Raw genomic sequence first — 21,260 nt, 5'->3', positions numbered from 1 at the left:
AGTAGACTAGTTGACGGGTCCATGTTTACATTATGTAAATGACCAACCATATATTATGCATCCTTATGGTTTCTGGCAAGTCCAGCACTGTGTTAAAGGGATAGTCCACCCAAAAAAAGAAAATTAGCCTATGATTTACTCAGCCTCAAGCCATTTTAGGTAGGGATGCACCAAAATGAAAATTCTTGGCCGAAGCCAAACAAAATTAAACAATTACCAAACATGGTTTTTCATGTTTTTTTTCCCATGTATTTTGCCAATTTTTTCACCATTGCATAAATTAAATAGCCAAAATGTGCTTTTTACAGTTTTTTTCTTGCTTTTCATTAAAAAAAAATCAAAACAACAATTTAAAAATATTTACTTAACACTGAACAATTTTAACATTATAGTAGACATTATAGCCTACCAGCAAAGCACAATTTAAGTTAAAATTAATAAGTTAGTAAAATAATATTCTTTGGCCATTTTTAAGACCCCCTACTTGAATCAGGCATGTGTTTTTGATGTACAAATAAATGCAGCCTTGCTGAGTAAAGGAGAATGTTTTAATAAATGTATTAATAGAGCTGTTGTAATGATTGTTATCATTATTTTTGTCTTTTTTTTTTATTTTACAGAACAACAGTACAATTACAATACTAACATTTATGAATGTTGACTTTTATTTTGGCGGAAACCCACAAGAAGACCTCAGTACTACTTTTTGCTGACAGCAGCAGATTTATGAATGATTCTCATTATGCTGTTTCAGCGCAGATTTTCCTCGCACTTTAGACCTTGAACTCTAGTGGTGCAACGGATCACAAAACTCACTGTTCGGATCATATCACGGATTTTGAGTCACGGATCGGATCATTTTTCGGATCAGCAAAAAAACAAACAAAACAAAACAAGTTTGTTGTTTATTAATTACTGAATGCTTACTTTAAGTGCTTCTTATCCAAAGCAAAAACTACCAGCTGAACTAATAAAGTCAGTAATAAAACAAGAACAATTACACAAATGACAAGTGTAGATGAATACAACATAACATTACTAATAAAATCAATAACCCTAGTATTCAGGTGCAGAAATTTGATAATTAATTGTAAAATAACTAGTGCTTCTCACTGCAGGTATAGGATGCTGTCTCTTTAAGGCCAAATACACGTATCTAATACTGGAACGCATCTCTTTCTCGGCTGTTTCGGTTCACTGAAGACGTAACCGACTGTGTTTACCAGAATACCAAAACGGGTATTTAGACATGACTTTGTATGTATGTTTCCGTTCAAACAGAAGTTAAATAGGAATCAATCTGTGTGAATCGCGCAGTCTAAATCGCGCCTCTCTCTCTCTCTCTCTCTCTCTCTCTCTCTCTCTCTCTCTCTCTCTCTCTCTCTCTCTCTCTCTCTCTCTCTGAATGTTGACTTTTATTTTGGCGGAAACCCACAAGAAGACCTCAGTACTACTTTTTGCTGACAGCAGCAGATTTATGAATGATTCTCATTAAGCTGTTTCAGCGCAGATTTTCCTCGCACTTTAGACCTTGAACCCTAGTGGTGCAACGGATCACAAAACTCACGGTTCGGATCATATCACGGATTTTGAGTCACGGATCAGATAATTTTTCGGATCAGCAAAAAACAAACAAAACAAAACAAGTTTGTTTTTTTATTAATTACTGAATGCTTACTTTAAGTACTTCTAATCCACAGCAAAAACTACCAGCTGAACTAATAAAGTCAGTAATAAAACAAGAACAATTACACAAATGACAAGTGTAGATGAATACACGCATCTCTTTCTCAGCTGTTTCGGTTCACTGAAAACGTAACCGACTGTGTTTACCAGAATACCAAAACGGGTATTTAGACATGACTTTGTATGTACGTTTCCGTTCAAACAGAAGTTAAAGAGGAATCAATCTGTGTGAATCGCGCAGTCTAAATCGCGCCTCTCTCTCTCTCTCTGTCTCTGTCTCTGTCTCTGTCTCTCTCTCTCTCTCTCTCTCTCTCTCTCTCTGTGCACATGCTCGCTTCAGGTGTGTGCGGCAGCGCAAAAAAAAAAAAAAAAACAGCGTGCATGTTCTCTTTTGCTGCAATGGTTTTAAATTGTTTGAATTGGTAAATTGGCAAGACAAAACATGTGCAAATTATAAACTTATACTCTATGATGGTTAAACTTAACAGTTAATCCGCGAATTACATGCGTGCCGAACCGTGGGGGCTGGTCCGTACGGATCACTGATCATCTACGATCCGTTGCACCCCTATTGAACCCTGTCTAACTATCTCGTGCAGCACTGTCAGAATACATACAATTTGTGTGCGTATTAGACAAAATAACGTTCTGTAGTTTATTTACTAATGGTTTAAGGCCATTTCACGATTTCAGTCATCATACAGTAACCAGCAATAACCACCCCTTTGATATGCAATGCATATCTCTTGCTGTCTGTGCTTGTAATTATTTTTGCATCTTTCTCTGAAAGTTTTAAATGCTTTCACGCTGCCATCATGTTTGCTGCATTAGTACGCGCCTCTATTTGATTGTGTCACATCATTATTCGGTCTAATTTATTCGGCCGAACACCGAAAGAGCTTTTTTTGCTATTTTCAGACTAATAATTTCGGTTGCTGAACATTCGGTGCATTCCTAATTTTAGGTTTATATGACTTTCTTCATTCAGACTATAATCTGAGTACTTTGACTCTTTCAAGCTTTATAATGGCAGTGAATGGGTGTTTAGATTTTGAAGTCCAATAAAGTGCATCCATCCATCATAAAAAGTACTCCACTCAGCTCTGGAAGATTAATAAAGGCCTTCTGAACCAAATTGATGCGTTTGTGTTAGAAAAATATCTATATTTAGAGCTAGAACTATAATCTCTAGCTTCCGCTGACTTTCGTAGACAGTGGCATTCCAGCGGACGACGTAGGATGTAGGTGTAGCTTATTGTTTGTTGTCCCACACTTGGTCTTGTCTTTGATCTTTTGATTTTTGATTTTATTCAGATTTTGGGGAACTTCTCGTCTGTCCACTTGTCTCATGTGGAGCTGAAACACATGGGTCAGCAGCAGGAGAAGGGTAGATACCCTGTGAGCTTTCATAGGTGTGGAGATGTGGACCAACGCGGAGGCTACAGTAACCCCACCTATCTGGACTCCCTCTCCATTCATCACTCCTTCTCCCGATGTGTCGGCATACATGCCACTAACGGCCTGCTGGTGAGTGAAATATATATGTCCTAATAATAATGTGTTTCTTATACATCTTTTCATTTTGGTTCATCATGATATCATACTTCTATTCTAGGTTAGGGACACAGTTGGCTATGTTACTCTGGGACATTGTTTTTTCCTGGAGGACGGGATTGAACAAAGGAACGTATTTTTCCATAACCTTGGCTTGTTGACCAAGCCCGGGACCATTCTCCCTACCGACCGCAATGATAGCATGTGCGCAGAAATTACGGACAGGGTACACAAAGGATATGTACCATCTCCTGCAAATGAGTGCAAGTAAGATACCATAAACTCACACATTTATTTATAATTGCTGGAAAGACCTGTAAGGCCAATATTCACTGCTTGAAGCCTCTCCGCTTGTGAGGTGCGAGTGCTTGTTCTGCTCTGGGTAACTGACCTTGGCAGTTTGACCTGCTGTATTGTTTAGTCAAATAACAGGAGAAAGAACAGAGCTCTCATTTCCTGAGACTCAGCGATAGTCCTTTTTCTCTTATCCGGGCAATAGAACACCCAACGTCCAAGGCACAGGATAGCTGAGGAGGTGCTGTTTTTAAAAGGATAAAACATATTTTGGGAGCGTGTGTGTGTGTTTGTGTATAGAGCTGTAGATGTTGGTAAGGGATCAGTAAGATTTCTAATGTTTTTAAAGAAATCTCTTATTCTCATCAAGGCTGCATTTACTTGATCACAAATCCAGAAAAAAAACTGTAATATTGTGAAATATTATTGCAGTTTAAAATAATGGTTTTCTATTTTAATATATTTTAAATCATAATTTATTCCTGTGATGCAAAGCTGAATTTTCATCAGCTATTACTCCAGTGTCACACAATCCTTCAGAAATCATTCTGTTATTCTGATTTATTACTTTTAGTCAAATCAAGTCTAGCTTTGTCATTCTGCTACATGTGTGGACATATAGTGGAACGAATTGTTGTGTCTCACAGGGCATACTAGTTAAACATAGATATACACATACAACAATAGAAGTATAAGAAAAACAATTATAAACCTATACAACAATTAACCATCTGACTATACATATACTATAAATACAAGAACTTTACATAAATACTGTACTTGTGAATACTGAAATTGTGCAAAAGAGATATTTTATACATAAAAATTGTGCAAAAGAGGTATCAATGTTGCAAACAGTTGTGCAGCATAATCTTTTTTTATGAAACCTTTGATTTTTTTTCAAGATTTTTTTGATGAATAAACAGTTCAAAAGAACAGCATTTGTTCAAAATAGAAATTTTTTCTAATACTTTCTATCAATTTAACACATCCTTGGTGAATAAAAGTATATAAAAAAGAAACATTTACTGACCACAAACTTTAAATGGTAGTTTATATTATTAAAAAAGATTTATATTTATATTACATTTATTTTTTAAATAAATGCTGTTCTTTTTAACTTTTTAATTTTTAAAGAATTCTAAAAAAAAAAATCACAGGTTCGAACTAAATACTAAGCAGCACAACTGTTTTCAAAATTGATAATAAATCAGCATATTAGAATGATTTCTAAAGGTTTATGTGACACTGAAGACTGATGCTAAAAATTCAGCTTTGCATCACAGGAATGAACTACATTTTAAAAAATGTTCTCAAAGAAAAATGTTATTTTACATTGAAATAATGTTTCACAATATTACTGATTTTTCTGGATTTTTGGTCAAATAAATGCAGCCTTGATGAGCATAAGCAACATCTTAAACTTCTTATTTTTAAAAAACATTAATCATACGGATCCTAAACTTTTTGAATGGCAGTGTAAAAGTTTTCACTGGATCTTTGTTAGTTTTATTAGTTTTTTTAAAATACATTTTTATTGTAGTTTTAGTATTTTAGTGCAGCCAAAGATATTTTATAATAAATTACATTAAAAGCAAAGACTCAAATACATGTATGGCTATTTTTATTTTGCCTTTGGTAGAAAAAAAAAGATTAAAAAGCATTTTTTTTTTTATTAATTTTTATTTAATATTTTAACAAAAATAAAAATGTTGTTTTTTTGCTTACATTTTTGTTTCCAACGCTATTTTTCCATTATGTATTTCAGCATAAAAAAACGGTCTTATTCACTAACCACCAAACACTAAATACATTAAAATAAAATACAGCATTCTGCAACATTTTCCTGATGAGTAATATTGACTGTGATGTGGGATGTATTATGTAAATACATATAAATGCTTCAATGTATTTTAAGATCACACATTTACAAGTTCCTGTCTAATTTGTATATTCTAGGGCCGTATCTACATTTTGGATCGCACATCCCAATAATCATTTGATCAGTAACTCAGCAGCTGGATCACAGGTATGCAGCCAAATATCTTGATATACAGCCAAATTAATACGTTTTTACTATGATCTGTAATGAACCGTGAATAAATGTTTGTTTGCAACATTTTCACTGTATTTTATCATAGAACACTATTCTGTGACTTTCTCTGGTTGAATTTGTGCTCTTTGAAACAATGCCCACAGCTCTGTGATACTGATGAAAACATCAAGGTGGTTATGTAATCACAGATAGCATCTTCTCATTCCAGTCCTTTATTAAAGATGTCTTTGCCAACAAAAATCTGTTCAGACTGGTGGTATTGTCCTGGTTTGTTTTGTATGTTTGAGGTTCTGTATATAAAAGCAAGTACCTTCCAGCCTTTTTATTAAAAGAACAGCTTCTTATAAAGTTGTGCTTTCAGCAGACCAGGCTAAGAAAAATCTTAATCTTCTTTCTGTGATAGAAATCAGGACTGAAGAATAAATATTATTCACCAGAAATTCCATTAGTACAAAATAGGGCATTTATAAGCAAATTGTCAGTTGATAGAGTTGTTTAACCTTCAGAAAACGTTGAGGATATGAAAGTATTTATTAAAATACCTGGTATATTAATTTCCCCTTGTTTTTTAATCTCTTTTTCTTTCAGGATGCAGGAATTTGGTACGTTTTCCACAATTCCTCTACAGGTGATTCTCATGGACTGGTTCCAGAGACGAAAGCTGAGCTCACGCCTCTGGGCATCTTCTTTAATAATCGTGTTCATTCCAACTTTAAGGTAATCAAATGCCTTATCTATAAAACTAATGCCAAACTCTCAAGGTGGTGGGCAAAACATACCTTCAAATAATAACAATGCATTAGGATAATTAGACTTTATGATTTCTAAATGCATTTTTTTTTTTGGTTTGTTAAATTATCTTCAGGTGATGTTTATCACACAATATCAATGCAAATTCTGTTTCTCAATCTACATTTGATACCCAGCTCCCTGTGGTGAAGTTAGCGTTTTCTGCCTTCGGCTCATAATAAAACAGTTCATAAATCATTTGGGATTTGTAACGTTTTATTAAATGTGGCTTCAGGAAATACTCATGCAATCAATTATGAGTTCAGGATTTTATTGCACGTACACTAGGCATCTTCGTTCTTTCCCTGAAATGCCTCATTGTTCAAAGTCCCGCACAATGTGCTTGTGTGACAGGGTGCTCACACATACATTTCCCTATACAATAGTTCTCTGTTATCCGTTTATTTATGTTGGCTAGCGTGACTCGTGACTGTCCAGGTGCAGAGAAACTACACTGGCACTGTATTTACTCGCATGATACCAGACATTGAACGTACAATTTCAAAGTGAAGAGTGATTGCTTCTTTCATTCTGTGTCAGGCTGGCCTCTTTATTGATAGAAAAGTCAAGAGCACCAACGCCACTGCAGCAGACCCTCGTGAATACCTCTGTCTGGACAACAGCGCTAGGTGAGTAAACATGGTGAACATTTCTTTGTGTCCAGGGTCAGTTGATTCAGCCTATAAAGAAAACACATCCACCCAGATAGAGTTTCTGCACTAGTCGGGGGTTACGGTATATCCGGAAAGAGTTCGGGTCTCTTCTTAAGCCACACACCACACTATAAATACACAGTGTGTCAGAATGTGTATATATAGTGTAGGTGTATGTTTCCACCTTGTTTATTTTAGATATTGTAACTGTATTCTGTGTCATTGTTTTTCCTGTAAAAATTGTGGGTCAATCTCACAAAAGCCAAAAGTCGCATTTGACAGCAAAACATCATTTTGGCATTGTACCATTTGTCATTTTCAAATGAGCATAAATAATCATAAGGGGTCTGGACATTTTATTTACTTTCTACTTGTATTTACTTCTATTTAACACTTTTGTATTTACTTTTATTTACATTGTTCATACTTGCATAATCTTCATTATGAAATATTACATTTTTAAAATTTATTTTCTATTGTTTTCACTGGTGTTATTATAAATACTTATATATTTAAAGTCGCATTAAAACAGGAGTAGTGACAGATCTTTTCTGTATACTGTAGTTATCAGGAAGATGCAGTTAGGATATTTTGATTTAGAAAATGTAAAACATTTAAGGCATACATAGAAATATAACATGCAGAAACATAATATTTAGAAAATAAATTTTCATTTAATGCCGACTTCAGTATAAATCAGTATATATTAAAGTGATAGTTAACCCAAAAATGACAATTCTGTTATTAATTACTCACCCTCATGTCGTTCCAAACCCGTAAGACCTTTGTTCATCTTCGGAACACAAATAAAGATATTTCTGACGAAATCAGAAAGCTTTTTGACCCTGCATAGACAGCAACGCAACTGACACATTCAAGGCCCAGAAAGGTAGTAATGAAATTATTAAAATAGTCCATCCAGAAGAAATTGTTAAATAAAGTTGTTTACTTTGCACACAAAAAGTCGTAGCTTTGTAAAATTACAATTACAGACTAATTATGTCACATAGACTACTTTAATGATGTCCTTACTACCTTTCTTGGCCTTAAACGTGGTAGTTGCCTTGCTGTCTATGCAGAGTCAGAAAGCTCTCGGATTTCATCAAAAATATCTTAATTTGTATTCTAAAGATGAACAAAGGCCTTACGGATTTGGAAAGACATCAGGGTGAGTAATTAATGACAGAAACATATCTTTTTACAGTAGCAAACACCTAGCAATCATACAAAAAAACGCTCACAACTTAAAAGAACTTCCCTAGCGTTAACACTATTGAATGGGCAAGCAGCACTTAAATTTTCTTTTAAAGGAAAGATTGCATTTCTCATAGTTTGATGTTGCTTTCTCAGGTTCAGGCCTCATGAGAACTCTGATCCAAGCAGGCCACGGGTGGCCGCGCTTATCGACACTCTAATTTCCTTCAAAAACAACGATCTGGGGGCCTGGATCCGTGGAGGTGACGTCATCATACGAAACTCAGGGTAGGGGACAAAACCTCTGAATTATAGACCCATTAAAAAGCTCATTGCATAAATAAAATGGCAATCTTCTGATTATTGTTTTGTTTTTTCTAATAGATTTGCAGACAATGGTGTTGGACTGTCATTTGCAAGGTACCGTGTCATTTTTCTATTGGTTAGAGCTGCCAATCAACTACACAATATTATCTAATTAATTGAATATGTGAATAGGATTAAACATGTTAAATTGACCGCCATAGTATTTGTATATGAGTGCAAGATTTTTAATGTTTTTTTTTTTAAAGAAGTTTTTCATGTTCATCAAGGCTACGCTTATTTGATAAAAAAAAAATAAAAATAAAATTGTGAAAAATATAATAAAATAATGCTTTTATATTTTAATATACATTAAAATCTAATTTATTCTTGTGATCAAAGTTGAAGTGATTTTTCAGTATCATTACAGTATTCAGTGTCACATGAGAAATCATTCTAATATGCTGATTTTTTTTTTTTTTTGAATCTGTGATACTCAGAATACTCAGGATTCTTTGATGAATACAAAGTTTAAAAGAATAGCATTTATTTAAAATAGTAATCTTTTCTAACAATATACACTACCATTCAAGTTTGGAATCAGTAAATGTTCTTTTTACTCTTTTTGAAAGAAATTAATGCTTTTTTCACTAAGGATGTGTTAAATTGATCAAAAGTGATAGCGAAGACTTATATTGTTAGAAAAGATTTTGAATACATACTGTTTTGTTTTTTACTTTTTAGTTATAAAATAATCCTGAAAAAATATTTAACAGCACAACTGTTTCCAACACTGATAATAAATCTGCATATTTGAATGATTTCTGAAGAATCATGTGACACTAAAGACTGGAGTAATGGTTTCTAAATATTCAGCTTTGCATCACGGGAATAAATTATATTTTAAAGTAATATTACAATAAAAAACATTATTTTATATTGTAATAACATTTCACTTTTTTTTTTCAATATTTTTCTGTATTTGTAATCGAATAAAAGCCTTGATCATCATAAGAGACTTCTCTAAAAAAACATTACAAGTCTTACTGATCCTAAACTTTTGTATGGCAGTGTATTTGCAGGAATGCTCTTGCTCTGTGTGTCCCTGTCTGGCTGCAGGCTTAGTAATTTAAAGGAACATTTTTTATTATTATTAATTTGCTAAAACATTCACATTCTGATTGGCAAATGTGTGAACTTGTCTGCACTAGTGTTTTACATCAACCTCCTAAGGCAAGCAGTTAATGAAACAGTGTTTTTTGCTCCCCTCCTCCTCCGTCTCACTGCAGTGATGGCAGCTACCCTAAAGATGAGGGCTCCAGTCAGGAGGTCTCCCAGTCTCTGTTTGTTGGTGAGAGCAGAAATCGTGGCACCAACGGAGGGCAAAATAAATACTGGGGGATTGGTGGAGTAGACGGAAAGATGAGAACTCTACCAAGAAACAAGTATGAGAGAAAAGAAATAATTTTTTGTATGGTTGAGTGAAATACAAATTCTTTGTTTAATTGAAGTACTGTTTGCTCTGTTCTTGTCAGGACGTTTCCGATCCGCGGTTTTCAGATAAATGATGGTCCAGTGAGAATCGTAGACAGCACATTTCGGGCCTTCAGTCCCACAGCTGAGCGCTTCACCATGGCTGTGGGATTCAGCCTGAAAAACATCTGGCAGCTGACACCCAGAAATAACCTGTCGTCTCTCGCCTTCCAGCCTAGTGTGAGTGCACATACACATTTAGGGCTTGGACACTGTTCAGGGCTTGGACACTGATAAGTTACTCAATTTAACTGCTTCTGTGATGAGACATTGGCTAATACAGAATAAAAACTGTAGTCCACAAGAGAAAATAATAGTTGAATTTTTAAAAATGACCCTGTTCAAAAGTTTACATACACTTGATTCTTAATACTGTGTTACCTGAATGATCCTCAGCTGTTTTGTTTTGATCCTCACAAATGTTTTGGTTTTTCAGTATTTCTCTTGAATTTGAACCCTTTCCAACAATGACTGTCTGATTTTGAGATGCATCTTTTCACACTGAGGACAACTGAGGGACTCATATGCATCTATTACAGAAGGTTCAAACACTCACTGATGTTGCAGAAGGAAAAACTATGCATTAAGAGCCGGGGGTGAAGATCAGGGTACATTTGTTGTTGATATTAAGGCAACATAAGAAAAATGTACACATCCTCATTCCATTCAAAAGTTTAAACCCCTGGCACTTAATGCTTAGTTTTTTCTTCTGGAGCATCAGTGAGCGTTTGAACCTTCTGTTGCATATGAATCCCTCAGTTGTCCTCAGTGTGAAAACGTGGATCTCCAAATCATACAGTCATTGTTGAAAATAGTTCAAATACACAAAAATGCTGAAAAACCAATGAATCTGTGGGAACAGCGGGCAGTTTAACTGTTCTGGACAAATAAGGGACCCATGAACAACTTACAAAAAGTGTATGTAATCTTTTAAACAGTGTCATTTTTATAAATTAAACTATTATTTTTTCTTGTGGACATCTTTAATGTGAAATATCAGAATCTTATCTCAGGTCAGTACTATCATGGATTTTGTATGATCCCTCTTATTTTGATAAAATAATTAACATTTTGCAGATTCTGCAAGGTGTATGTAAACTTTTAGCTTCAACTGTATATAGACATTAAAAACAAAAACTACTTAAAATGACAACCGCAAAACAAAATTACTAAAACTTTAGCTTAAATTAAACTTTAAAATGGAAATGATTAAAATAAAAACTAATTTAAAATATAAGTAAAAGTATCTTGATGGTACTAAAATAACACTGGTGTTAACTTTCAAAATATATTGGGTTTAAAAATGTGTCATTTTTAATTTATTTTAGTTGAATTTTATTTTGAAAAGCATTATAAATATAGAGATTACAGGATAAGAAAGAGAATAAATGCGATCATAAAACAGAGTCGAAACTAGGTTTTATGACATTTTCACCTATAATTATTTTTCATAACAATTAGGTGTTTTTTGTGTCAGAGTTGATTATAAACTAATTACAGGGACTGGCCCCCTGGAGCAACCATTACTGAAGGTCACAGAGACATTTTCTTTAGATCTCCCAGATAACACCACCCTGTCTGCCTAGTCTGTAATAACGGTTATTTATCTTAAGTGTTACTAATGCTTGTACTTATTGCTTGTTTCTCAGTGAGAGACGACACATCTGGTTGTTCTCTCCTGATTGGTCACCATCTGCTCTGGTGCTGAGTAATTAAATAATAAGGCCCTGTTCTGGCAGCTGGTATTTAGCATATGGTAAAAAGAGCCCTTGGAAAGATCTTCAAATGTGGTCATATTTTGGCTTACTTGAGTCTAAATGGTACCACATTGATTCTAAGTTTGTCCGGTTGTTTTTTGCTTATATATTACTCATGACCAGTGATCCTCTTTTAATCATCCAGGTGACTCTAAGAGCATTTTTTGGCCGACCAGGAGAGTGGTTTGAGCAGAATGATCTGGATGGTGATAAAAATTCTATCTTTCATGACCTGGATGGTTCGATCAGCAATTACACAGATACGTATGTGGCAAGGGCTGACAACTTCCTCATCCGTCACCCTGAATGTGTGGATGTTCCTCACTGGAATGGGGTTGTGTGCAGTGGCAAGTACTCTCAGGTAAATAAATAGGTGTCTCATTTCTCTTTTTGCATTTTCATTTTAAGTTTAAAAGTTTAAAATGCACTACTGTTCAAAAGCTGTAGTCGCAAAATGTTTTTAATGCTTTTGAAAAATGTCTCCCCCAGGGTAAATTTATTTAATAAAAAATCTAATAAAAATACTATTACTGTGAATTTTTTTTTTTTACAATTTAAAGTAATTGTTTTCTATTTTAATGATTTAAAATGTAATTTATAGGCAAAGATGAATTTTCAGCAGCCATTACGTCAGTCTTCAGTGTCACATGATCCTTCAGAAACTGTTTTAATATTATTAAAAATATTATTACATTTTTGAACAGTAGTGTATGTCTTTTTAACTGTTTTTGCTTCCTAAACAATGTTACTTATGTTCTACGTAGGTGTATATACAGACGCAGGGCGCATCTAATCTGAGCCTGTCTATCAGTAGAGATGAATACTCTGATAAGCCTATGGTTCTCAGAGGTATCAGAACCCAGACAGCTCCTTCTCAGCAGTACCAGCCTGTACTGATGATGGGCAAGAGCTACACGGTCCACTGGAATGGACCTGCACCCAGAGAAACAGTCCTGTCACTTATTAATTTTGACCAGTAAGTTAAAAAGGACGAATGCTAACCCCTATATCTAAAGCAGAACATTAGTTACTAAACTATATAACCATGAAATTGTGCATTGGTAATTAACATACACGTTGTTCATCACAGAGACAGTCTGATGTGTTTTTTGACTGTGCTGCTCTTATAGGGGTGATTGGGCTCTACTCGGCTTCTGCTACCCCAATGAAACGGTCTTCCAGATCACATCAGACAACTACAACAAGCAGAACAACAGCTTCGATGGCATAGAGGACTATGGCCCTGTGTCATCCATTTCAGACCTAGAAAAACGACAGCAGGAGAGGAAGTACTTTTTCGACAAATCTGTTGGGTAGGAAAAAATGCATTTAAAATGTTGACGACTTTATGAACACATTGATTTCACAAAACGCTGAAGGAATCAAATTAGGTCTTGTGAAGTTGTGCATTAAAGGAGAAGTTCACTTTCAGAACAAATATTTACACATCATGTACTCACCCACTTGTCATGCAAGATGTTCATGTCTTCCTTTCATCAGTTGTAAAGAAATTGTTTATTGAGGAAAACGATTCATTTTTCTCCATATAGTGAACTTCTATGGTGCCCTGAGTTTGAATTTAGAAAATGCAGTTTAAATGCGGCTTCAAATCATCCCAAATGCGGTTGTAAACGATCAAAGCCAAGGAAGAAGGGTCTTATCTAGCAAAACGATCACTTTTTTTTTTAAGTTACAATTTATGTACTTTTTAACCTCAAATGCTCATCTTGTCTTGCTCTGCCTGAACTTTTTCCCGGTTCAAGACAGTTAGGATATGTTGAAAAACTCAAATTTTTCTCCCATCAACTTCAAAATCGCCCTACATCGCTGTTTTACCTTTTTTGTTAAGAGTGTTTGATCTTCTTTGTATGTTGCAAACACTGGGTCGAAACTTTTACACTGGAAAAAAAACTGAGTTCAGGCAGAGCAAGACAAGACGAGCGGTTGTGGTTAAAAAGTATATAAATTGTCAAAAAATAAAAATAATAACCTATCGTTTCGCTAGATAAGACCCTTCCTCAGCTGGGATCATTTACAACCGCATTTGGGATCGTTTGAAGCCGCATTTAAACTGCATTTTGGAAGTTCAACCTCGTGGCACCATAGCAGTCTGCTATATGGAGAATTTTTTTCCTCAAACTATTTCTTTACAACTAAAGAAAGAAAGACATGAACATCTTGGATGACAAGGGGGTGAGTACATTATCTATAAATTTTTGTTCTGGAAGTGAACTTCTTTAATATTTTTTTTATATTAAAATTGGAATATTAAAATTCTAAAAAAAAAGATAGTGATAGTTCACTCAAAAATGAAAGTTACCCCATGATTTACTTTTTTAGCCATCCTAGTTGTCTATGACTTTCTTGTTTCAGACGAATACGAGTTGGAGTTCTATTAAAAGATGTCCTGGCTCTTACAAGCTTTATAATTGGCAGTGAAAGGTGTTGAGATTTTAAAGTCCAATAAAGTGCATCCATCCATCATAAAACGTACTCTACACTTCTCTGAGCCTCCTGAAATGAACTGATGCATTTGTGAAAATAAATAACCATTATTTTAAACTTTATACGTGTACTGGCATTCCAGCGGAAGACGTAGGCGTAGCGTAATCTCTGGTGAGAAAATGCTAGTCCCACAAGAACCAAGTTTTGTTTACTGCAAAGTCTCCTCCTGGCTTGTATCGAAATTCTTCAAAATTTTTCTTTACAAATCCTTGTTTGTACTTCTAATTCATGAACGTTTGTTTGTTTTGCTGTCTCCTCTACACTTCTGCGTTCATCACTTCCACATTCATCACTGTATGCACCTACATCCTACGTCATCCGCTTTAAGGCCACTCTGTAGTGAATGTGTGTATGTGAAGTTTTAAATATGGATATTTTTCTTACACAAACGCATCAGTTCACTTCAGAAGGCCTTTATTAACCCCCTGGAGCTGTGTGGAGTACTTTTTATGATTTTTAGATGCAGTTTTTTGGCCTTCAAAATCTCAACACCCATTCCCTGCCATAAAAAAACTCAGAGGAGCCAGGACATTTTTTAATATAACTCCGATTGTATTCGTCTGAAAGAAGAAAGTCATATACACCTAGAATGGCCTGAAGGTGAGTAAATCATGGGGTCATTTTTATTTTGGGGTGAACTATCACTTTAAGTGTTGCTTACTAATAATTAGATAATGGAAAAGGTGATCAATGTCACATGATCTGTCATAGATCATTCTAATATGCTGATTTGGTGCTCAAGAAGCATTTCTAATTACCACGCCATTGACTGAGACAATGTTGTTCTATCAGGCTCATCTCGATGCTCAAACAAACAGAGCAATGTTTTGATAGTCACACAGAGCCACATTGTTTACACTTTTCATTGCAATTGAGCCATGAGTGGCTTAGTTATAGGAATTCTCTTCCATATCACCTTGAATTTAATGTATAGTATTTTGTTTGCTAATTTTCTCACAGCGCCTCTGGGTTTTACTTGTGTTGTCCTAGTTCCCTTTTAAATTATATTGTCAAATACAGATAAATTAATGTTTACAGTGCAGCCTGATCAGTCTGAGACAGTAATCCTGTGTTTAACCTCCAGGTTGTTATGGCTGTACGCACGAGCTCGACACAGACGAGACGGCCATAGCTACTGCTCCACCGCAGGCTGCGAAAGAGTGAAGATCATCGCCACCATACGTGCCAACCAAAAGACTCAGACCTGCAACTGCACCGCCAATGCCTACCCCAAATACAGGAAGCCTGCCAGCAACATAGTGCCTATGCCAAAGCCAAACACAGAGCCCTGCAGAGCCTGTGGGGCCTCACAGGTAAGTACGGTCCAAGCACCATATGAACAGACAGGATCATTTGTGTATCTCTGTTTGAGTGGGACAGACTTTGAACTGTGTGCCAGATAGACAGACTGTCCATCTGCCATCCTGTCCAAGAGCCTTACTTTGCGTTTTCTGGGTACTTGTAATTAAACTGTCAAACCTGAGTGACTTTTATTTTCCTCCTTGTAGTTTGCCTTCTCCAGTGATCCATGGAACAGCTACCTCCAGACCCAGATCAAATCGCTCAGTGTAAAAGAAGAACAGAGTAATGACACACAAGCCTATATCACTGTGAGTGAGTTTATTCAAAGCATTCGTTTAGTTTTGGAGAATTTATGCATGTGTTCACTGGTTTATTAAATAAAGTGTAAGTATATGTTTAGCTTAATTTCCTCTCTTTTTTTAGTTTTTGTTTAGCTTTTGTTGTAGTTTTTAGTATTTTAAGGCTGCCAAAGTCAGTGTATAAACTAATGTAATTTCAATTTAAATCAAATAAAGTTAAAATCACTTTTAAATTAGTAAAACATTTTCAGGGATGTCTGTCACTAGTGCAGTATTGTACAATTTTCATACAATTCTTTAAAACCATTTTAATTGATTGTGTTTAGAAGCTAAAATTAATTTGTGTCAGTTTCAGTTTTCTATCGTGTTTATATACATATTAGCAAAGCTGATTTGAATTAGTGACTTTGAATTAGAACATTTTTGCAGTGATTGTGGGGAGAGGTTGCCACTGTTTATTTACACAGTAAACAGAAAGTTAGAATGCATTTAATTTAACTTGCAGATTCTTTTGGGGGAGACAAAGAAGTTCATGTGGTTAACATTTAGAAATTGTTTACAACTCCTGTCTTATAGGTGAATGAAAAGAGGTTTGACCTCAACCATTCAGGGTTCCTCATAGTTACAGTGGACGCATGCTCTGGAAAAGTTACAAAGAACTCATTGTTTACGAAGCTGGACACTAAAATGGAACAGTATTTGAAAACTGGAATTATGAAGAGGTAAGGGGTGAAAGTTGCTGTTTTGGGTTTAAAACTGTATGTCTGGAGGCTGGTAGAAATTGGCACTGCTGTAGTTGTCTGGTTGAAGATGTTTAGAAGTGGTATACAGTGTTTTTAAAGGGAGCTGGTGATGAGTGTATGGATTTGTGCTAATTTGTACTGAAGATTTTTGGTATACACTACCAGTCAAAAGTTTTTGAACAGTAAGATTTTTATTGTTTTTTAGCAGTTTCCAAAATACAGCAAAAGTAGTAATATTGTGAAATATTTTTACTATTTACAATAACTTTTTATTTGAATATATTTTAAAATGTAATTTATTCCTGTGATCAAAGCTAAATATTCAGCATCATTACTACAGTCTTCAGTGTCACATGATCCTTCAGAAATCATTCTAATACGCTGATTCGCTGTTCAAAAAACATTTATTATTATTATTATTATTATTATCAATATTTAAAGATCAGCATTTATCTGAAACAAAAAAAACTTTTGTAACATTATTATTATTTTTTTTTTAAAGATTTTTTTAAATAGAAATCAATACTTTTATTTAGCAAGGATGCTTTAAATGGACCAAAAGTGATGATAAAGACATTTAAAATGTTAGAAAAGATTTCTATTTCAGATAAATGCTATTCTTCTGAACTTTCTATTTAGCAAAGAAACCTGAAAAAAGTTCAACATAAGAATACATGTTTTTGAGCTGCAGGATATTAGAATGATTTCTGAATAATCATGTGAGTAATGATGCTAAAAATTCAGCTTTGAAATCACAGGAATAAATTACATTTTTAAATATATTTAAATAGAAAAAAGTTATTTTAAATAGTACAATTAGTAAATAGTAAACATAGTAAAATTGTAGTGTTTTTGCTGTACTTTGGATAAAATAAATACAAGCTTGGTGAGCAAGAGAGTTCTTAAAAAAAAAATTATTTTTTTTTATTACTGTCATACACTACTATCATAAGTTCGGCTCAATACCATTTAAAAAAAAACGATACTTTATTCAGCATGGATTCATTAAATTCAAAAAAAAGAAATGTTTCTTAAGCACTAAATTAGCATAATAGAATACATTTCTGAAGGATCATGTGACACTGAAAACTGGAGTAAAGGCTGCTGAAAATTTATTTTTGCCATAAATCATATTTGTAAATATATTAAAATAGAAAAAATATTTAAAATGTAATTATATTTCACAATATGACTGTTTTACTGTAATATTGAACAAATAAACGCATCTTAATATGTGACCCTGGACCACAAAACCAGTCATAAGGTAAAATTTTACAAAACTGAGATGTATGCATCATATGAAAAGCTTTCTATTGATATATGGTTTGTTAGGATAGGACAATATTTGGCCGAGATACAACTGTTTGAAAATCTGGAATCTGAGGGTGCAAAAAATCTAAATACTGAGAAAATCACCTTTAAAGTTCTCCAAATTAGGTTCTTAACTATGCATATTACTAATCAAAAATTACATTTTGAGATATTTACAGTAGGAATTTTACAAAAAATCTTCATGGAACATGATCTTTACTTAATTTCCTAATGATTTTTGGCATAAAAGAAAAATCAATAATTTTGACCCATACAATGTATTTTTGGCTATTGCTACAAATATACCCCAGCGACTTAAGACTGGTTTTGTGGTCCAGGGTCACATATATGTTTTCTTTTTCACTGTCATTTCCGTATTTCACTGTTTACTAAATCATTTTGGTTCTGTGTAGGTCGATAGTTCTTCTTGCCACAAGAGGTCAGCCGGCTGGCATTGCTGGTGCTGCACAGTATCTGGTGCCTTTGGGATCTGCTAAAACGGCAGATCTTCAGAAGAAAGGTGAGGTATTTCTATACCATAAACTACTGTCAAGATCTGTGTGTTTGCTGATTCCTATGACTGTCTTTTTACAGACGCCATTGCTTTCTTTGGGTTCCTTGGCCAGGGAGACTCTTCACCACAACCATGGTCTACTCTGTTGGCCAGCCAAGATACCAAGGTGCTGGGATTACAAGAAAGGTTCATTCCCCTGTCCCTAAAGGAATACTCTTGTCCACCACAAAAAGACCCTTCCACACGGATGGATCTTGAACTCCTGAGAAAATCTCATAGCCAAAAGTGAGCCTTTACTAGATGTGAACAAACAACACAACCAGCGGATGAATGTGAACTTATGAACGTAATTTATTTCGGCAAAGGAAAGCGTTAGTGGACTTTGAACAAGCATTTTGTTGAGTGAGTGAATGTATTTGTTTGTCGTTTTGTCCTGCGTGGTTGTGTTTTTCATATGTTACAGCACAAAGTGATGCACTTTTTTTAATACACACCAAACAAATTGATTTCAAACTGGATAACAAATGGACAGCACAAGCTAGAAGTACATCAAAGGATGATCTTGCATTTCCGTACCTCCAGTGCAGAAGTACACCACAATACAAATGGTCATTTGGTGGCCTTTTTTTCCAACTATCTGCAGGTGTAAATGACACTCAGACTTTTCTTTCCTGTTATTTATTCCTTATGATTTAATAGGACATGCCATTATTTAATTGTCATTCTGAGTTTCGCTGCTGCTTGCACATCAACGACTAGTTTCACTGTTAAATATTTGACAGTATTCATGTTTTATTTCCACCCGATTATCTACAGCTAAAATATTTTTCATAAAAGCAAACCATTGTCTACTGTTATGTATGTGTATGTGAAAAAAGTGTTCAACCAGTTAGCCACTGAAATTTTGTGTTCACTATCAGGTCCCTTGCCATTCAACACGGGAAGTCACACCAAAGATATGTATGACTGATATTAACAGAATGGTTTATCTTAAAAAAGATGGTCATTTATTCACGTTCATGTTTTTCCAAACCAGTATTTCTTTCAAAGGGAAATGGAATGAAGACTTAAGGCTGTGATTTCATTTCATTTTTGTGTTACAAAGACATGTGAGTTTGAAACAACATGAGTGAACTTTTGTTTTTGGGTGAACTGTCCCTTTGAGATAATATCTATTATCGGCCTTTGTCGTGCTATCACTTTATTAGAGATATGTAACATCGCGTAAAATGTGTTTATTGTGATTGAAATGGAAGACTGAATTGCCTGTATGTGATTTTTTGATTTGGGTTGGATTAGTTATTACTTGTTAACCACTGTACAAAGAGTTTTATTGGTAGTCTGAAACCCAGTTCACAGTTTTGTAAAGTGTTTCTTAAAGATGCAGTATTTCTTTTTCACAGAATATAGGTGTTTCCTTCAGAAATATTTTTCATTTGTGAAATGTTTTTTTTTTTTTTTTTTTTTTTTACTAGCTATGCTTTTGTGCTGTAATTCGATGTTTTGAAATTTAGATAAAATGTTACAAAGCTTATAAAACACAAGTTCGTATTTGTATTCATATTGGCATTTGTATATTAATGAAAGTGAGTCACTAAATACTCGGAGGCAATAATATGACCACTAGGGGGCAGGATTGCTTTACAGGTATGTTGTAGTTGTCGTGGATTTACAACCGTTTCCACCAGTGTTTTCCTGGTTAACTGACGACTGTCAGACCTGATCCAAGACATGGAGCGTGGTGCCATAACGAGAAAGGGGATTTCTGGTATTACCTGTCATATCAAAGGGAGTGTGAAATATGAAGTGAGCCACAGATTCGGACATTCATATGTGAGAGCTCATCAATCACATGTAGGCTTAAACCACACACAACATCCAATCCCCTTCATATTTTTTTCTGAACGTTTACAAATATGTTACATGATGATCTCAATAGCTTAATCTAAGTGCCTTATATACTGAATTGTTTGTTTACCATACAGATTCGATCTCACATGTGCCTATGTGTGACACTCTGACTATTTAACATGAATAATATAAATATGACTGTATTTTGGTAGTAAAAATATTTTAGCTTTGGAAAGAGACAAATTTGGCCCGATCACAAAGCATTGACCATGCTGTATAGTTGTTTTTCGTCAGGCATACGATGGCTCTCAATGAATGTTCCCGCCGAAATGTTCCGCGCGCGGGAATATTATTGTCATCACGATTGACTTCAGTCACGCTGCTCGCAGTATTCACACAGAAGAACACAGCAGGGCTCGTTTAGCGGTAGGCTGACAGAACCAGAACAATAAAAGCAGCTCACTCCTACTCAAATGCTACCCGTGAACCGTATTAAACACACTGATAGTCGGTTTCATCGAAGTCTGAGAACGCGAGGCAGCTAATTGGAATTGCCGCAGTGAATCTGGGCAGAGCTTGTGTTCTATATAGAAGACTGGCAAACAAACAACATCAGTGTGATCTTTTTATATTAAGGTAAAGGTCTTGTTAGGTATTTTATAAAATTCACATACTGAAACTGAAGTGGTGTAAGATTCCAAATTAAGAGTGTACATTCATTTAAGTGGTTACTAATTGGACTGTTTTAATTGGATTGGGATCTGTATATGGACATATAATGTATTGTGAATATCAGGATTGAGTAGAATTGGTTGTTCGTTTCAAATTCTAAAGACTGGTTCAACAAGATTTCAGTTTAGGTGGGGGAAAAAATACACAGAGCATAGGGTTTTCCCTGAAAGTATATGTCAATTGG

The 21,260-nt window shown here is 34.8% G+C and overlaps 1 protein-coding gene across 1 annotated transcript in view; it reads left to right on the top strand.

Annotated features, from left to right (window-relative positions):
* The window catches only part of cemip2 (cell migration inducing hyaluronidase 2), a 34,365-nt gene extending 14,444 nt beyond the window's left edge, over positions 1-19,921 (top strand). Inside the window, exons 8-24 of the mRNA XM_073839720.1 lie at positions 3,001-3,213; positions 3,302-3,507; positions 5,494-5,563; positions 6,179-6,307; positions 6,920-7,008; positions 8,383-8,514; positions 8,611-8,646; positions 9,819-9,974; positions 10,065-10,242; positions 11,965-12,180; positions 12,584-12,795; positions 12,950-13,132; positions 15,409-15,637; positions 15,833-15,934; positions 16,502-16,647; positions 18,393-18,499; positions 18,574-19,921. Of these exons, the coding sequence (XP_073695821.1) occupies positions 3,001-3,213; positions 3,302-3,507; positions 5,494-5,563; positions 6,179-6,307; positions 6,920-7,008; positions 8,383-8,514; positions 8,611-8,646; positions 9,819-9,974; positions 10,065-10,242; positions 11,965-12,180; positions 12,584-12,795; positions 12,950-13,132; positions 15,409-15,637; positions 15,833-15,934; positions 16,502-16,647; positions 18,393-18,499; positions 18,574-18,782 (2,613 nt within the window). The 3' untranslated portion in view covers positions 18,783-19,921. The remainder of the gene's footprint in view (positions 1-3,000; positions 3,214-3,301; positions 3,508-5,493; positions 5,564-6,178; positions 6,308-6,919; positions 7,009-8,382; positions 8,515-8,610; positions 8,647-9,818; positions 9,975-10,064; positions 10,243-11,964; positions 12,181-12,583; positions 12,796-12,949; positions 13,133-15,408; positions 15,638-15,832; positions 15,935-16,501; positions 16,648-18,392; positions 18,500-18,573) is intronic.
* The last annotated feature ends 1,339 nt before the right edge of the window (positions 19,922-21,260 follow it).

The sequence above is a fragment of the Garra rufa genome, chromosome 5 (genome assembly GCF_049309525.1).
Source record: "Garra rufa chromosome 5, GarRuf1.0, whole genome shotgun sequence".
NCBI lineage: Eukaryota > Metazoa > Chordata > Actinopteri > Cypriniformes > Cyprinidae > Garra > Garra rufa.
The sequence above is the reverse complement of the archived record's forward strand: the minus strand, read 5'-3'. Positions and strand labels throughout refer to the sequence as shown.